At 41.7% G+C, this 18936-nt stretch overlaps 2 protein-coding genes across 2 annotated transcripts; both read left to right on the top strand.

The window, feature by feature from the left end:
- Positions 1-760: 760 nt before the first annotated feature.
- abcc2 (ATP-binding cassette, sub-family C (CFTR/MRP), member 2) lies at positions 761-14421 on the top strand. Its single transcript, XM_029127585.3, has 32 exons — positions 761-1810; positions 2910-3086; positions 3164-3310; positions 3397-3537; positions 3684-3806; positions 3932-3987; positions 4073-4328; positions 4436-4620; positions 4882-5059; positions 5154-5408; positions 6163-6228; positions 6475-6612; positions 6686-6832; positions 6908-6992; positions 7095-7161; positions 7272-7398; positions 7977-8153; positions 8254-8421; positions 8592-8775; positions 8978-9113; positions 9195-9264; positions 9351-9570; positions 10413-10567; positions 11016-11171; positions 11294-11493; positions 11595-11721; positions 11808-11909; positions 12015-12158; positions 12268-12426; positions 12497-12663; positions 12995-13189; positions 13975-14421. The coding sequence occupies exons 1-32, from the start codon at positions 1766-1768 to the stop codon at positions 14108-14110; spliced, it is 4689 nt and encodes a 1562-aa protein (XP_028983418.1). The 5' UTR covers positions 761-1765; the 3' UTR covers positions 14111-14421.
- Positions 14422-14517: 96 nt separating this feature from the next.
- LOC114841805 (pyrokinin-1 receptor-like) lies at positions 14518-18704 on the top strand. The gene is made up of 7 exons (XM_029126953.3): positions 14518-14802; positions 15545-15709; positions 15846-15942; positions 16401-16606; positions 16708-16929; positions 17009-17186; positions 17413-18704. The coding sequence occupies exons 2-7, from the start codon at positions 15560-15562 to the stop codon at positions 17787-17789; spliced, it is 1230 nt and encodes a 409-aa protein (XP_028982786.1). The 5' UTR covers positions 14518-14802; positions 15545-15559; the 3' UTR covers positions 17790-18704.
- Positions 18705-18936: the final 232 nt, after the last annotated feature.

Genomic DNA, 18936 nt, shown 5'->3' on the forward strand with positions numbered 1-18936 from the left:
GACATAGAAGAGTAGAAGAGACAAAGGATCGTGTCAGGAACCTTCCTTACAGAAAAATGACAGCAATTAACATAATAAAAGACAGTTTATGTATGTATCAAATAAATAAAAAAAAACTATTTGTACACCGAAGATGTACATTATTACAGTTACTAAAACTAAATGACTTCCATTTAAAGGCCAACTAAACATTAACATCCATGTCTTTGCTGTCTGTATAACGTAATGAGCCAGTTTCATTGGCACGGCAGCAAACAGGCCTTAAAGTACTGTTTGTTCCAGTAAATTAGATGTCACGAACTTGTTCAATAGTTGTTTTGGTTCAGAGCAGATACATTTTTCCTGAACCTGTTTAAATACTATACAGCAGTATATACATGATTAAACACAAACTACTGTACAGTATCCTCGCTGTGGGACGCAACAAAAAAATAATTTTATTGATTATACACTTTATTAATGTTTAGCATGAGCTAAAAAAGCGCCATGTCAGAAGCCAGAGTTACATAATATTAAATCAATTATTAAAATCAACCATTAGGTGAAAATGATTACATTCCTGTTTCTAGGCAGCTGTACAGTAATTTACACCTACTGTATCTGTGCATTCTTCAACTTTACCTGCCCTACACCCCCATGAAACCCTGCTTACTATTAGATAACAAGCAATCAGACTTTGCTGATAGGACCATAAGCGCCATTCAATTTAGCACCGTCACTGTTGTTCAGGTAGTGACAGTACTCTTCATTTACGACTGAATTATCTGCGTGTCACATGGCTGTCCTTGTGGCTATACACACAGTGAGTCAGGAAGATTACCATGTGGTGTTATCACATGTGTAATGATTAACCACCCCTCGGTTTGAGTAATCTGTTTCTGGACGACCACAGCCAGTAAAGTACAGTTCTGATGCCACTGGGGTTTGCAGCGACGTGAGTGAATAAACATTAACCCTCACTTCTCTCAAACTAGATGGAAGCCGGTTAAAACTGGACCACCCCCCACCCCCTCCACGCCAGCATTTCTTGTTGTTCTTTAGTTTGTATTGAACTGACATCTGGTTGTAATTTGCCTCTGGAGGATTCTGTCCCACTCTGTCCCAAACTAAACACAGGTCAGAATATAAAAGTCTTGGTCGTCTCATCCCGTTTCTTTCTTTCTTTTTTATTTTTTCCAATTCACTGCTTGACGTGAACCTGATGTGATTTGATGACGTGATTTGAGTTCTAAACCCAGTCCAGAGAGCGTGAAGGCATGCCGAGGTGGAGGAACGCCACAGGAAACGAGGTCTAATGATCCCCTCCCCTGCTACAGTATAAACACGGTCCCTTTTGGGTGGGCTTTCCGCCGAACACAGAAAAGACAAAGATAAACCTCCTCAAGCCATTTGTGCTGCCTCTCCCTCTCTGTTTTTTATGTTTCGTGCTCAAAATAGTGAACTTTAGACACATTTAAAGGGGGGAGTGTCTATAGGCTTTCTCAACAAGACTGACGGCATCTGTTGAGTTTTCTCATTTACTCCAGAACGGCATTGCGTGTGGAGCTTCAGGTACCAATTTGCTCCTCACGTATTTTTTCTGCACAAGAAAGTTGAAAGGTTTCCTTGTGGCTTGAAAGCCTCATGGCTCAAAGTCCCTCAGAGTCATATCCTGCAATTGTCTGTGGAGTATAGGTGGAAGGGAGGACGGAGTAGGAGCGTTTGATTGTGCAGTAGAACAGAGGGTAAGAGGCATCTAAGGGCGACTGGAGCCTCAGCACGGACCATGTGTGCTGCAGCGTTGGATGAGTACTGTGGGTCGGTCTTCTGGGTGAGTTCCACAGCCTGCGATTAACAATCACTAAAATCCAACTACACAGTTTAGCTGTTTAAGAAAGTTTGTTATTTTAATAATAAATAAATAACTTTATTTAGAAACAGTTTATGTATTTTCAAAAGTGGTAGTATTTGAGCATTATTATACTTCTTTGTGACGATATCCTATAATTTTCATTGTTTTTTATAAGAGAAGGAGTGAAGGCATGAAATGGGTCACAAAACAATGATGTATAACATGTTATAAAGCTTTATAAGACACATAAACGTCGTTTCTTACCCCTGTACACAGTGAGCGGTAAACATGACTCAGCATGTCTCATGACTGATGCACATGTTTATCTTTTATAATATCACAATGTATCAAATCTCCCTCTGAGCAATAACTTACTAATAATTTACTATCTAATTATAGAAAAACTATTTGAGGCTATTTTGATCATTATTCATTTTCAGAGCAAATGTTATGGTTGATGGCTCTGTCGCTTATTTATGTATTTATTTATTTTAATATTTTATAGTCTAGATTTAGTAATTATTAGCTGCAGTTATTAAAATATTTTTATATTGGGTGTATTTGTCCAAAATCTGTGAATATATATTGCAGATACCTGAGGCCCCATTGTTACGTGATGTAATACCTTCACATATCCTTCTTGATAATGCCATCGCTAATGCACAACTGTTCTGTTTGAGCAATAGGCTCTGCATTTTCTCCTTGCGTTTGATTTGTGGCTGTGAAGTGGATCTACACTTTTCCTAATAACAGGTTGCTTGCACAGTGGACGTGATACTTTAAAAGCTTTTCAAAAGCTCTGAGCGCTACAGTTTCTGTCCCCTGTCAGAGCTATTTGTTCTAACACATTACACCCCTCAGTTCAAATCCTTCCACCTCACACTCCTGTCAATCCATTAACACACGTCTCTCTGTCTTAATGTACGACTAGAAATGTCCCAGTTTAATTTCTAACCCAGGGGGGGGCTCTATTAGTGTGTTTTGCTATTCTAGAGGGGGGCAGACATTGTAAAGCTCAGCTTGTCTGTTGGGACTCATCCTGAGAGTGTATGTGTGTATGTGTGTGTGTGTTCTTCAGAATGCTTCATACCTGAACAGAGAAGATCCGGACCTCCCAGCATGTGTGGAGCAGACGGTGCTCATCTGGATCCCCCTGGGGTTCCTGTGGCTCTGTGCCCCGTGGCATTTAGTGTCCCTCTGCAAAAGAAGACTTCTAATAACGCCACACATGTCAAAGCTGTACAAATGCAAACAGGTAAAGACCCAATATCATAGGAGCGCTATTAGTAGTAGTAGTTGATATGATCTACTTACCTGTGTGTCGTTCCTCAGCTCGTGGTGTCCCTCTTGTTGCTGACGGCCATAGCTTCCTTGGCCGTTACATTAGGAGAAGACTATGGTCCCAGCAATGATTCACGGCCGACAGTTAAAAATCCTGGCGTGTTCTATGCGAACCCTGTCCTGTTTGCTGTTTCATGGGTAAATGTTAATTTTCTCTATTCACTCTTATGCCCAATATGGAGAGACGCCGCGTTTTATTCATTCTGTCCTATCTTCTTGGTTAGATTCTTCTGCTGTTGTGCCAGGAGGCGGTGAGGCGGAGGGAAGGAGCCGTCGACTCCTCCACCCTCTTCATCTTCTGGCTGCTCCTCGTTCTGTGCGACGTCTTCCCTTTCCAGACCCTCCTGAGGGAGGCACTGGCGCTGGTAGCGTATGAGCAGAGACATTAGGTCAAGTTAGCAGCAGGGAACTCATCTAGTGGGACAGCCGTTACCTAAAGTAAAATCCATAGTGCAGTAAATCTCTGTAGCGTGTGTCTTCATGATCTTTTAACCTATTTCTTTTGACATAGGGCGAAGTCAAGGACCTTCCTCGTTTCTGTCTTTTCTACATTTCCTTTGGACTGGAAGTGATAGCGCTTATTCTGTCCGCTCTGCCTGATATTCCTTCTGAAGCCAAAGAGATTAGAAAGAAGGTACAGTATTTTCTTGAGGTATTCTTGATTTTGAGGAAAAAAAAACCCACAAACCCTCATGGTTTCGATTGTTGTATTCGTTATTATTACAAGGGTACAATTGTCTTCATTGTTGTAATCCATAGAATCCTGAAGCAGGGGCAACATTTCTGAGCAGAATCACTTTTACCTGGTTTAACAGGTTAGTTAATCAGTGCTTCATAAGAATCTCAGCGAATACCTGGATGCGTGTGTTACAGTCTAACTTCCTGTCCTGGTCTCTCCAGTATGGCAGTGAAGGGCTACAAGAAGCCCTTGACCCAGGACGACATGTGGGAGCTCAACGAGTCGGACAGCACGGCTCACATCAACCGACGCTTTCAGCATTTCATGCAGCTGGAGTTGGATGCTGCTCGGGTCCACTTCCAGCAGCGGCAGAGGAGGAAAAAGCCTACGAAGATAAACAAAGCTCAGACGGCAGCGTCTCCAAATGACCTCTCCAACGATCTGGGCAAAGGCGTCAGCCAGGATGTGCTCATGATGGTGAGCGTGCACGCGAAAAACCCCACTGTACTAAAAGGATGTTGTACACAGCCGGTTGAAGACCGTACTCAAAAATTGTGTTCTCCCTTTTAAATTCCTTTTTCCAGGAGGAACAAGGACAAGGTGACAAGAAGAAGAAGAAAGAAAAGAAAAAAAAGGAGGAGAAGGAGAATTATCCCAACTCATGGCTGATCATCACCATTTACAAGACCTTTAAAGGCCTTCTGCTTAAATCGGCCGTCCTAAAACTCCTGCAGGACCTGCTGTCGTTTGTCAGTCCTCAACTCCTGAAGTAAGTCATGATTCAGATCTCACACAGCTTCCTGTGAAACTAAACTGAAACTTAAAAGGCCTCCCACGTACCTTATAGCAGCAGTGATCCCTCCGACTGGTAAACAGACTCTGAAGGCGACAGTAGCGTCGTCTGAACAGTTTCGCCTGGAGCTGTTCAGTTATTCTGCAGCCTTATCAAAGAGTTAAACACTGCAATTAGATGCTGGAAATATCAGCCTGTGTCACGCCGCTCCATTGTGTAACTTCTGTCTTTTCATAGACTGATGATCTCCTTCACTCAAGACTCAGGCAGATATGCCTGGGAGGGCTACTTATACGCGGTGCTGCTGCTGCTGGTGGCCATTCTGCAGTCTCTGTTCTTGCAGCAGTATTTCCATCAGTGCTTTGTCCTGGGGATGAAAGTTCGCACCGCCCTCATAGCTGCTATTTACAAAAAGGTACAAAATGGAGTAAAAGCACAGATGCATGTTCACATCGTCACCTTTTCGAGGGATCCAGCAACGTGTGGCTCTTCTCGCCTCCTTTTTCAAGGCGCTGGTGGTTTCCAATGACACTCGCAAAGAGTCAACGGTTGGGGAGACGGTGAATCTGATGTCAGCGGATGCTCAACGCTTTAACGACGTGACCAACTTCATCCACCTGCTGTGGTCCTGCCCGCTGCAGATCGTTCTGTCCGTAGTCTTCCTGTGGCTGGAGCTGGGACCTTCGGTGCTGGCGGGACTGGCAGTCATGGTGCTGATGGTGCCCATCAATGGATTCCTCGCCACAAAGGCCAGAAAGTTCCAGGTCCGCAGAACAGACACACGCACACGTGCGGGACACTTCTGTTGTATTCTTCATAAAAAATACTTCAATCATTCATTTGAATAAAACCTGCTTATAGTGGACAACATTGTCCATGTTGTTAGTCTAATGTCCTTCTGCTAAAAAGAACACTTGCATATAATTTTATTGTTTACTACTGTAGCTCACTTTGCTTTCAAGGAGCTTTGCTTTTGCCTTTAATAATAATCATTCCAGTACATTTTCAAGGTACTCAACAACACAAGAAAAATATAAACATCAACCTCACTGTGGTATTTGTGTATTTCCATTTAATCTTCGTTCACAGTTATTTCTAAAATCTATTTTATTCTGCTTTATGATGAAATTATTTACAGTTATGTAGAAAATAACAAAAACAGGAACGGCATTATCGTACTCCACACTTTTTATTATTTACATTGCTAAACTACAAACACAGCAAATGAGTGAAACCTCACATCTTTAATGGCCACAGTTTTTGCAATTCAAACAATTGTTCTTTAGCTCATCAACTTCACAAGGTCAAGACATTTATCCTGATGCTTATTTTATAACATGTTTCATCAAATTTGTGCTTATGTGGGTGTCAGAGCAATTTCTACTGCAATATGTTTTCCACGCAATTTATGTAATCGTTACACTTATCTCAAATAAATAAAAAGAAATGATGACATCCAAGACACCCCTGTGACACACGAGCTGCAACCCCTTAATGATTCTTCCGATCTCCTTTCAGATAGACAACATGAAGTTTAAAGACAAGCGACTGAAAATCATGAATGAAATACTCAATGGAATCAAGGTGAGTCCCTTTTGTTTGTTAGTACATGGTGTCACTTGTAGCTGGTATACAATCAGTGCCCCTGATGCTATTTTGTGTAAACATGGTAGGGTTGCGCGACTGTGGCTTTTCCTCAGATCAAAGCATTTTGTGTCGCAGGAAAAAGCTGCAGTGTTATTCTGCACCTTCTGCCCCCACCCCCCGCCCCCCTTCTTTTTCCTTTTCTGCGCTCTCCACAATGCCTTGTGCTCCTTTGTCTCCCACCAGATCTTAAAGCTGTACGCCTGGGAGCCGTCCTTCCAGACGCAGGTGAACGATATCAGAGAGGAAGAACTAAATGTCATGAAGAAGTTTGCCTACCTGACGTCTGTCTCCACCTTCATCTTCAGCTGTGCTCCGGCTCTAGTGAGTTTACGGAAACCTCTCATAAAAACAGAGAAGGAAACAGTTTGTAAAACCCTTCGCTGCCTCCCTTTAGGTGTCTTTGGCCTCGTTTGCCGTGTTTGTAGGGGTGAGCGATGACAACGTGTTGACTGCTGAGAAGGCCTTCACGTCCATCTCCCTTTTCAACGTGCTCCGGTTCCCCCTCGCCATGCTGCCCATGCTCATTGCTTCCATTGTGCAAGTAAGAGAGCAACAAGTGTGACTCTTCACAAGCGCACAGATCGAACCCGTGCTAACAGCCCGACCTGTTCTTCAGACTGAGGTGTCTAAGAAGCGCCTGGAGAGGTTTCTGGGAGGTGACGACCTGGAAATTGGCACCATTCGCAACGATCCCAGTTTCAGTACGTTCACGGTTCAAATTTTGATGCACTTCTTCCAGTGTGAAGGACTTTTTTTGTCCAATATGTTTTCCCAAAACGTCTCCATCTGTTTTGACATGTTAGACACTGCGGTTAGCGTATGTGATGCTTCCTTCGCTTGGGACAAAGACTCTGAGCCTCTGCTCCAGAAGTACGTTTGTTGCACCAAACACAATAGCACACGCATGTTTCAGACTGTAGCGTTTGTCTTTGTGTTGTTGTGCAATATTGAGTGTTCAGTGTTCTTTATATGTTGGCTAGTGTGTCTCTGGACGTCAAGCCAGGGAAGCTAGTAGCGGTGGTGGGAGCTGTTGGCTCAGGGAAGTCGTCTCTGATGTCTGCCCTCCTGGGAGAGATGCACAGCACCAAAGGCTTCATCAACATTAAGGTACCTCTTCATTTTGGTGTCATGGAAATCTAAGTATCTTATTTTTTCATACTTGATAGTAGTATTTAACACGGATATAGTCTTTACAACTCAAATAAAAAAAGGTACATTCATTCATGAAGGGAAAGCCTGCACATTTTCCAGCATCTCTACTGAGAATCCTCTATAACAGCATTAGAAACAATGATAACATTCTATAGAATAATGTGATTTATTTATACTGAATGCTTAAGAAAAATGTTTTTCTTAGAGTCTTAAGTCAAAACAACATTGACTTAATTGAAATACCTGAAGTCGCATTGTGAGTCACTGAACATTCCATCCTTTCGTAGCATGTTCTAGTTCCATGATAGAGATGATATCACAAGTGAGAACACATAATACATTGAAAGTAAAGTAGGAGGAGGCTAGTTTCATTTCTCAACATTGTACCTTTTCACCATAGAAAAAATGTTTAAAGCCAGCACTTATCCAGGAACAAGCTGATATTGTAAATGTTAAACCTTGACACTCTGCTTCATGACGTTTCTAAGCTTTTATTGATAGCGATTTGTTTGTCTTAATGTCTTCATGTCCAGGGTTCTCTTGCCTTTGTGCCACAACAAGCCTGGATTCAAAATGCAACTCTGAAAGACAACATCCTGTTTGGCTCCCCCTATGAAGACAGGAGGTTTGACCATGTGGTCCAGTCCTGTGCCCTGGGCCCCGACCTGGACCTGCTGCCTGGAGGTGTCCTCACTGAGATTGGAGAGAAAGTAAGACTTCTGGATTCAAGAAGTGTTCTCAATAATTTAAAAAAGAAAACTCCTGACAGAACCATAAACTGTGAACGTCTTTCCTTTCCTCTCTCTCTAGGGCATCAACCTCTCCGGGGGTCAGAAGCAACGCGTGAGCTTGGCCCGGGCAGCTTACAGTCAGGCTGATATCTACCTGTTAGACGACCCCCTGTCAGCCGTGGACTCTCACGTAGGAAAGCATCTGTTTGATAAAGTGATTGGACCCGGTGGGCTTCTCAAGGACAAGGTTGATACTGAAAAGACACACGTGACTCAAATCACCTAGTATTTTAAAATATGATATGAGTCATACAGTAGGACTACAGATGAATTCACACTCCAAGGTCTACGGGTATAGTTTGTACCAGCTGCGATTGAATTTCACCTCTGAAGTCTAGCGTTTATTTCTCTCTGCAGACACGTATCCTGGTGACTCATGGAGTGAGCTTCCTGCCATATGTGGATGAAATAGTGGTGTTGGTGGAGGGGAAGGTTTCTGAAATTGGATCTTACAAGAGTCTTCGTGCCAGCAAAGGACCTTTTTCTGAGTTTCTAGACACATATGCCAAAGAACAAAGTAACAGAAGCCATTCAGAGTCAGGTAATTGCACCTTTGCTCTCACTATGTGGGCACTTTTATACCCCAGCCAAAAGCAGTGGTGCCTGTGTTGTTGTACAGTATATAGCTTGGCTTTATTGAGCTATATCGGCTGAGTGCTGCTGTACAGTAGCTGAAATAAATGCCGTTTACTCACCTTGTGGAGATCTATGACATTTGACTGCATTTGGTCTGTACTGGACAGATCGTTGCCAGGATACCGCAGATGTGGAGCTCATCTGTGAAAGTGACGACACACAACCTGACTCACCTTTGGAGGACTCGGTATCCGTTACGCTCAAGAGGGAAAACACTCTCCGCCGGAGTCAGCGCCACGGCAGGTTAGAGCAGGTGCTGGGCGAGAAAATACAGGGGCAACTGGTGTATGTGTGCGTCTTCACCTTTTGTCTTTTTCTCTAAAGGAAAACAGATGACAATGAAACCAAGAAAGGCCAGAAACTAATTGAGAAGGAAACTATGGAAACAGGAACGGTAATCAAAGTTCTCATTTTCCATAAATTGATTTATTCTTGGCACAAACAAAACAAAACCAGAACCTTCTTCTCTGTGTTGTCTAGGTGAAGTTCTCAGTGTACATCCAGTACCTGCGTGCCATGGGATGGGGATATACCGTCATAGTGTTCACGATGTACTTCATACAGAACGTCGCTTTCGTTGGTCAGAACGTGTGGTTGAGTGAGTGGACCAGTGACGCAGAAGAATATTACAACAGGACATACCCTGCCTCGTTGAGGGACACCAGGGTGGGCGTGTTTGGAGCTCTGGGAGTGGCGCAGGGTACGTCAAGGGTTCTTTTTCATATTGGATCAAAGGTCCCTTGGATTGGCCATTTTACATTTCTTTGCAGGGTGTTAAAGCATTACCAGCTCCACTGGAGTTAATGTTTTTTTCTCAGTCTCTCGACCCCCAGTCCAGCACAGGTTGTAATGACTTTGTCTTAACTAGATTTACTGCTGTTTTCATTTACACGTCACTTGTTGCTTGTCACAGTATGGTGGTGGTGGTGACAAACATTCCATATGGTTTCATTCACATTCATATACCGTTCTTAATGAAACATACTTTAACAAATACCAATTTATTCCTCCTAAAAAGACTAGACATTCACTTTCTATGACAAATGTGGATTAACATATAACACAATAACAATCATCATCTTCAGCCTCCCTGGGTAGATGATGTTCAATGTGCAACTTTCCTGTTACATTACACATTCTTTGTCTTATACGCGTTACACAACAACTGCTGGCAGCTGTACTGTCATTCCAGGTTCATGTTGGGGTCATGGTGGAGTCATACTTGCTGTCATGGGCCTTGCTGAAGTAATTTTTTTGATGTAGAGTACATTTGAATGAACCTTGCTGAACTGTATAATTAAGCTGGCAACTACTGTAGATGTTCAACAATAAGACCGCAAATAATCAACAGATGGAAACATGGCACATGATGATAAGGAAAGCTGTTTGTTAGTCCATTATTTTTGGCAGATGAAGGAAGAAGTCTGAACAACGGAAGGTCATCCAACCAGAATGTGCGCGCAAGGTGAAATCCCAGTCGTGGTGTTATGGTGAGAAGATAAAAGTCTTTTCTTTTTTCTTTTCTTTTTTTTTTTATCACAGGTCTGTTTGTGTTCCTCGGTACTCTGTTTATGGCCAACGCTTCAGTCGCTGCGTCCCGTATCCTGCATTCGAAGCTGCTCCACAATATACTGCGAGTTCCCATGCTTTTTTTTGACACTACACCAATTGGCAGAGTCGTCAACCGCTTCGCAAAGGTATGAATGTTTTCTGTAGTTTATCATGTTTTTTTCATTTCCTCTTTCTTTTCGTGCTTCTTGGGAGCTTTTATCTCAAGATATTGTTCAAATTGTCATTTTTACAGTGAAACTTGAAGTCTAATTAAGGCCATTTAACTGCCTGTGGAGTGTAGAGTTGAAGCAGTGTGACCACTGTTTAATTATTTTGGCTGCTGCATTTATTACCATGGCAACTGCAGTTTTGGTGGTGACAGAGAAGAATTAGGGGACCTGCACGGAAACAGCCATCTAAGCTTGATAATGATTCTTCATGTGATACTTCTGAGTGCCAGGTTCCCTCTCTGGTGCACTCAAACAAACAAATCTAAGACACTTCAACATGTAATGCAAAACAAAGGAAATACTGTAGTCCAATCTGCTAAAAAAGCAAAATTTTGACTTCCTTTTTTCAACTCTGTTCCTGAAGGACATTTTCACAATAGACGAAGCCATTCCTCAGTCCCTCCGATCCTGGCTGATTTGTCTGCTCGGTGTCCTGGGAACAATGTTTGTCATCTGTCTGGCCACCCCTTTCTTCGCTATCATCATTATTCCTCTGGCCATTGTCTATTACTTTGTACAGGTAAGCTCAACAAGGCAGAATGAGAAAAATATATAATTAAAAAAATCCTGACCGTGAATTGTGAAGTTATTAAACCACCTACTTTGTGTCCTTGATCGGTCTCGCGCTCTCCCCACGCTTAGCGCTTCTACGTGGCCACTTCAAGACAACTACGTCGCCTGGAGTCGGTGACGCGCTCTCCTATATATTCCCACTTTGGTGAAACCGTGTCGGGTCTGTCAGTGATAAGAGCCTACGGCCATCAGGAGAGATTTCTTCAGCACAATGAATTTACCATTGATGAAAATCTCAAGAGCGTCTACTCGTGGATAGTGTCAAACAGGTCAGATACAGAAGAGCAAACTCGCTTCTCTAATTCATTGGTGATCAACAAACCAAAGCACATAATAGTTAACAGCCACAAACCTGTGCCTTACGCTGCAGGTGGGTGGCCATCCGCCTGGAGTTCCTGGGAACGCTAGTGGTGTTTTTTGCAGCTCTGTTTGCAGTTATTTCCAGACATTCTATAGACAGCAGCCTGGTTGGCCTGTCCATATCCTATGCCCTCAACGTAAGTCAACAATGCAACCTCACCCTCAACTCTACTGCTGCAGGTAACGAGATTAACCTTCCTCACTCCCCTCTGGGGCCTTGCAGGTTACCCAGACTCTCAACTGGCTGGTGAGGATGACCTCAGAGCTGGAGACCAACATCGTAGCTGTGGAGAGAGTGAGTGAATATGCCGAGATACAGAATGAGGTACGTCTTCACAAGCTTATCCATGTTATGATATGTTTTTTTTAGTTATTTTCTACAGTAGCAATTTCCACATTGTTAGACATCACTGTATGTTTGAACCTACAGGCTGAGTGGAAAACAGACACTCGGCCTCCAGAGAAATGGCCTGATGCAGGAAGGCTGCAGTTTGATAACTACAAGGTTCGATACAGACCTGAACTAGACCTGGTGTTGCATGGAATCACCTGTGACATCAACAGCACTGAGAAGGTATGTATGTGTGCACTCTATACTGTATATATACTATTTGTCAGTAAGGATACAGTAATGATGGTCATTAACTGCAGTTTTTCTGGTGAAACCTTCTTACTGGACGCAGATTGGCATAGTTGGCCGCACAGGAGCTGGAAAATCAAGCCTGACAAACTGCCTCTTTAGAATAATTGAAGCAGCTGACGGTCGCATCCTCATCGATGACATAGATATCTCCACAATCGGCCTGCATGACCTGAGAAACAGGATCACAATCATACCACAGGTACGTACAGATCAAGCAAGCATCAATTCAGATGTAAATGGTTTTAATTCATGCCGCTCTCTTGGAACAGGATCCCGTGTTGTTCTCTGGGACCCTGAGAATGAACCTGGATCCATTTGACAAATTCATTGATGAAGATATCTGGAGTGTCCTGGAGCTCTCCCATCTCAAGGAATATGTTTCTGGATTAGAGGAAAAACTACAGCATGAAGTGGCAGAGGGGGGAGAGAACCTCAGGTGGGCTGTAAAAACCAATAAAAGAAAAACAATTTACAGCAAACAATAAAAACTAGTTTTGCAAACAGTGCAAAGCAGTTAACATTCGGTCAAATGAAACACACATTTATTATTTATGTCACAGATGCTGATAAGACAAGAAGCTGTAACCTGAAAACATCTTACTGTATAATTATATATAATTGTTTAGTGGTGACATAATTTAATCTGAGACTAATGGGCTGTCAGCTGTCACCAGCCACACAGCTCAGTGTTTGTGTAGGTACTAATTAGACAAGGTATTTTTATGGTTATAAAACAAATAAAAAAATTAAACACACTGTCTTTCTAGTGTTGGGCAGAGGCAGCTGCTGTGTCTGGCCCGAGCGCTGCTCAGAAAGTCCCGCATCTTGATCCTGGACGAGGCCACGGCGGCTGTTGACCTGGAGACGGACAACCTGATTCAGACCACCATCCGCAAGGAGTTCTCACACTGCACTGTGCTCACTATCGCGCATCGCCTGCACAGCATCATGGACTGCTCCAGGTGAGCTGTCATTGGATTCCTTCCAGCAGCCCATTAACATTGAGCCCATCAAATGTAAAAATCTATAACGCCAATTATGAGTATAGTATAGTTTCGATTTTTTTTTTGCCCAAAATCAATTTGATCACATCAAAAAAAAAAATATTATGAAGCTACTTCAAATGAAAATGCTTATAGTATCAGTGTAGCACAGTCACATCTTAGCTAAGCTGCCATTGCGTATATTAGTCACATGTTTTCTTAAATTTCGAACAAATTTGACCTTTTAACCGACCTTTTTTAGAGCAATACATCCGCTTTTGTCCTTGTTCTTTTATTGTCAGCGAGATGTGGTGTATTTAGAAAGATACTCTTAGGTGCAGTTAAGATGTGCTGAGACCTTGCAAAGCTCAAGCACTGTGCGCATTCATAAATGACCTTTCTTTTTCTAAAGAAATATTTTCTAGCTCTTATGTTTCTAAATCATTAAAATCAAAGCTTTTCAAATTTTCAGAAAGTCAGTAATTGAAATAAATAAAATTATTACGTTACTGTAAATGAAACAAAGTGAGCTTTCTGTTTTTGCAGCTTTGTACAGGTAGCAGATTTTGCAAACTGGAAAGCACTCTAAGTAACAAGCAGCCTCCTTTCTGTCTGAATGGGCTCATTGTTAAATAGTTAGCACTGTTATACACACATACTGTACATCTCATTCACATTTGAAGCAGGTTTCCTGACTTTTATTACCTTATACTGATGACATGCTCGATGCTCAGCTGGTTACTGTTTGTGTGTGTCCTCCACAGGGTGATGGTTCTCGATGCTGGTAAAATAGTGGAATTCGACTCTCCGAGTAACCTGCTTGAACAACAAGGTCATTTCTATTCCATGGCGAAGGATGCTGGTATTACACAAGAACAGGGCATCGTCACAGCTCTCTGATGTGTTGTACTTTCTGGTTCGTGTTTGTTTGTTTGTTTAATGAAATCCAATTTCGTAAATTTCTTTTGCTGTTGCTCGATTTGTAAAACTGAATTTTATTTGGATGTAAACATATTTATAAGTCACAATAGAATTAATCTTATTTTGTAAGTAAATAATTTTTTTATGTACAAAAAGTATTGTTTCTCTTCATCAAAGTATGCGATAAGATGATGTTTGTTTCATTTCTGTGCATTAAATATGGAGCTGTCTCTGCATTAAGACTGGAAACGTAAAATGTGTTGAAAAATAAAAAAGATGGAGAAGCAACATTTCTGCTCTTTATTTGAGTGAGTCACTTACACAGTGAAATAAGAACAGAGATGAATGTGCAACACCTGAATGTGTCATTTATATGTAACTGCCCATTTATGTTTTTTATACCCATAATTTCATATAGCAAAGCAGCTGAAGTGACTTTTGTTTGACAGACACTGTTTACTGCAACAGTTGGGAAGATCTTTATGCGAGTTACAGTGCGTGTGTGGACGTAGAAGCAGAGGGAGGAAGTGAGGGAGAGCCAGAGAGTCACAGAGGGAGAAGGAGAATCTGAATCAGTGAGAGTCAGAGAGGGACGGAGGAAAACAGCCAAGCAGATGTTTTGCCTGAGGAGAGCTGTTGCGCTTCACACTAGCTCTTTCTGCCTCTGAGAGGTAAGTCTGCCCTTCGCTCTGCTCTATTTGACCATACTGTACCATAATGAGGCTCGAGCAGCCAGTTCAACAGGTTCAGGGCTGCATGTCAGATTTTAATAGGGCATCATTAAATCTTTCATACCTAAATTTAGTCCAATCAAATGTGCTGGGCTTTGCATGCTGTGCACCTTTCTCTCTTATTTAGCTGCTGTTGATTTGACGCTTGATCAGTAATGTTCAGCTTCCCTTTTTGGATGGTGCTGTACTGTAGGTGGATGAGTGGTTGGAGGCATAGTTTGTTAGTCACAGCTTCACGTGTGTCACCTGTTGTGTAGGTTTAATAACGATGGCTTTCAGCGACTGAATCTAAACACCTGCATTTGTAGCATAAAGCGATATAGACAACAATATGTAGGTAATTATCAAAAGAAGCGCTGAACCCACGCGGATGACGGAGGAGCCATGAATTCTACAGAGCTTCCCTCACATGCAGATGCAAATGTTTTTCACACAGAGGCTCAATAGAACTAGGGGGTCAATCACTGTGGTTTTGTGTGAAATTATATATCAAGCAACACGCATCTTCTATTGTTTCCTGGTCTGATACAGTAGCTGCTGAATCATCAAAATGTATTGAAAAATGAGTCATCTTTGTTAATATTCAGTGTCACTGATGATAAAAATGAAAACCCTTACTTATAACCCAGTGAGGGAATTAATTAAATGCTGTTCCTCTAATATCTGTCTAATTGTCACCCAGGCATCTTACTGCACCATGAACCTGTCAGAGCAGCTCGCCCTCCTCTTCAGCTGTAACGTCAGTGCAAGCGAGATGCCACAGCTCAACATCGGTGTCACCAAAAGTGAGCCACTGACAATCGCTGTCCCCATGACCATCTTCTACAGCGTCGTCTTCTTGTTTGGAGTATGCACACTGAATCCATTAGACATATTTACAACACAGAGTGATTTATTTATCTGTACTCAAGTGTTACACTGAGAGCAAATACTTACTGTGGTACTCCTGAAACACTGACTACACAACCCATAATTCTCTACAGGTCCTATTCAACGGTGTGAGCATCATGACCCTGCTCATGGACGCCCATATGCGAGTTAGTGCCATTCGTTTCTACCTGCTCAGCCTCGTCATATCAGGTACTGCACTCAAGTGATGCAAGGTTATAAAGAAATGACAGGTTTAATTATTATGCATTAGACAGTTCAGGAAATTAAATATTAATAACCATAATTTCCATGACATAATTAAAAAGGAAACTCAGCTAATTCTCCCATATATTATGCATGACTGGCAACACTGTCACATTGCAACTTAAATAAAATATAATTATGTTATTGCTATAAAACAGAATCAGCAGGTTTGTATTAACAAACCATTATCATAACAAGTATTTTTGGGTTTTTTTGGTTTACTGGCAACATGAATTTAAAATTGCTGAAACAACTGAGTTTTAATTGAAGTGTATGTTTTTCTGTACATGGTGTAATTAGTTTCAGTCTGAATTCATTATTTTTACTTAGTTTTAAATTGCCTTAGCTTCAAACAGCCGTCCCCACTGTGATTTAGCTCATCTTCCTCTCTGCTTAATTTCCAGACATCCTTCAACTGTTGACCATTCCAGTGACGCTGTATCGATATTACTGGGAAAGTTATCCATGGCGTCTGGGCCAGGCAGTGTGCAAGCTCTACTTCATGGTCCGCCAGGTGTACTGCGCCACCACAAGCTGGGTGATCATGACCTTCACCAGCGAGCGCTACGCGGCCATATGCCACACCATGTGGTCTGTGTCCAGCCTCAAGGTGGAGGCCACAGTTCTATATGCTACACAACTATGTGTGATGAATGACAACCAGCAGGAATTGGGTTTTTTTGTGGTTGAGACTTGTTCTTTCTCAAGCAGAGGTTTCGGCTGCCGTGCCTTCTGTCCGTATGGATCATTTCCTTGGTGTCAGCGGTGCCGTTTGCTCTGGTCTACAACCAGGCAAGCGCTTGCATCCTGGACTACACAGCCACCACACGGGAGGACGCCTTCCACGTTTCCACCATGTGTGAGATGACAGAGCCTGATCCTGCACACATTTACAAAGCAGCCTTACTGCTGAGGGCAGGGCTCTTTTTTCTGGTAGGATAAGTGCTGTTAATCTGTGCACGTTTACATATTTGCATCGAAGCAGATGCTTAAAAGGCCCCTCAAACTACAGGTCCCATTGGCTTCCATCTTTACTCTTTATCTGCTCATCCTGCTCTATCTGAGGAGAAACGGACGTCAAAGGAGAAACATGGGTCTCACGCGCCCGGCTCCGGACGCAAGACGAGATGTCCAGTGCCATCAAAATGGAAAGCTACTTTTAAATGAAAAACGAGCTCTGAAACTCATGGGTGAGTCACAGCAGAGTGAATGTCACTGATGCATCTGTTTATGTGGGTCTAATGAAGTCCAACTGTCAATGCAGTCTGACTAACTGAATAAGCAGGAAGGTATAAACATTCAGGTAGTTAATGGCATCATGTCACAGTACAGTACGAAGTTAAAATGGTCATTTAAGCCATAAGAACATATACTGCACCTTACTTATTAATATTATGTGTATGTTTTTGTTTTTAGGTGCAGTTGTAGTTGCCTTTTTCGTTTGCAACTTTCCCGACATGGCATCGTCGCTGATGCAGGTCTACGTGGTGGTGTGGTCTGACACCATCCATTCTGTCTACACGGTCCTGAAGTCGTACCTGTCGCTGCCACTGTGGTACATCAACGGGGCGTTGGATCCATTGATATTTTGCATCTCCTCCCACACATTTCGCAGAGCCTGCTGGAGGACTCTGGGCAGGCTCCGGCCTCAGTGCTACTGGAGGTACAGGAGCATGACCTGGCTGCGTCAGAAGAGCTCAAGTGAAGAAGCAAGCACAACGGCGAGAGAGAGGGTTGATGGTACGGTAAATGCGACAGAGAGGCACTGGATGGGAAATGAGGCAAGGGGATAGCCATGAAAGCTCTTTTTACATAAGCTGGAATACCAATTAAAGGCATTTTTGAAAATATGAATCTATTCTGCACAAGATCCATTAATAACAAAGTCTTATATATATACAGTAAATTTATATTCAAACCACTATAATAAAATGTTAACAGCACAAGGGACAAGATGAACAATGATACATTAATTTACAGTTGTTTCTAACCATTTGAAATATGAATGAATAGTGAATGACTATGAATATGTAGTCTTTTTTATTTTGACAGGGCACTGTTGTTCCATTTAGTTCTGACAGGGTTTGTTAAGCACATTTACCCTGTTTTCTCTTAATTTGATGTCAATTTATTTCATCTGCATGACACTCATTCAGATTGTGCTGCTCATATTTCCAGCTGAAAATGTTTAATTAAATCTAGAGGAGCAGAAGTAGCACTAATGTGATCTGTTGAGTACTGAATAATATTTTACTCTGGACGTGTTAAAATGACTCTTTATCTTGCCATAGCAAAAACATACAAAAACAAAATTTCGACCTTTTAACATTTTTAAGCATCTCAGTACATGGAAACCTAGCAACTGTTAAATATTGTAAAAATGTTTAATCTGTCTATACAATGGGTATAAAAATTGATATAAAGAGGATCTTCTGTTATTCAGGACTTCTGGCATTTAGTGGAACAACACGATGAAGCTGAATCAAAATCAGCCTTTACTTTTTTGTTATATGCCTTTTAAACTTGTTTTTTAAAATCCTTGTATTATTTTTACATATGCATGTTTTATGTTAAAGCATTATAAATATTTAAATAATATTTAAGCCACATCAGTTTTATGTGATGATAAATGTTCATATTATTGTACAGTATTAGCGTGATTTAATATGTGCTTAAGTTGCTGATACTGTGTACTGTAACATGTGTAAAGGATATTGTCGTATTTTAACATAATAAAACAAGAAGAATTCGCACAAACACAGTTGAGCTGTATTGATACTCATTATTAGTTATTTCCAAAACTAAATAATGTCATTCAATATAGAATGGTATTATAATATTATTCCCTGCATACACGGACAGTAAGTCAGTAGTTGTGTTGGAAGTTAAATATTCGTTTTCGTTTAGATAATTTGAGTTTTTACTTTACTTGTGTACTTC

Source organism: Betta splendens, chromosome 15, assembly GCF_900634795.4.
Source record: "Betta splendens chromosome 15, fBetSpl5.4, whole genome shotgun sequence".
NCBI lineage: Eukaryota > Metazoa > Chordata > Actinopteri > Anabantiformes > Osphronemidae > Betta > Betta splendens.

What these genes read in the sequence shown, in the direction of transcription:
- abcc2 (XM_029127585.3), top strand. Translation starts at nt 1,766, where the DNA reads ATGTGTGCTGCAGCGTTGGATGAGTACTGTGGGTCGGTCTTCTGG. An exon ending in TAGCTGCTATTTACAAAAAG is followed by an intron (nt 5,060 to 5,153) that starts GTACAAAATGGA and finishes TCCTTTTTCAAG; the next exon opens with GCGCTGGTGGTTTCCAATGA. An exon ending in AAGGCTTCATCAACATTAAG is followed by an intron (nt 7,399 to 7,976) that starts GTACCTCTTCAT and finishes CTTCATGTCCAG; the next exon opens with GGTTCTCTTGCCTTTGTGCC.
- LOC114841805 (XM_029126953.3), top strand. Translation starts at nt 15,560, where the DNA reads ATGAACCTGTCAGAGCAGCTCGCCCTCCTCTTCAGCTGTAACGTCAGT. An exon ending in GCGTCGTCTTCTTGTTTGGA is followed by an intron (nt 15,710 to 15,845) that starts GTATGCACACTG and finishes AATTCTCTACAG; the next exon opens with GTCCTATTCAACGGTGTGAG. An exon ending in ACGAGCTCTGAAACTCATGG is followed by an intron (nt 17,187 to 17,412) that starts GTGAGTCACAGC and finishes TTTTGTTTTTAG; the next exon opens with GTGCAGTTGTAGTTGCCTTT.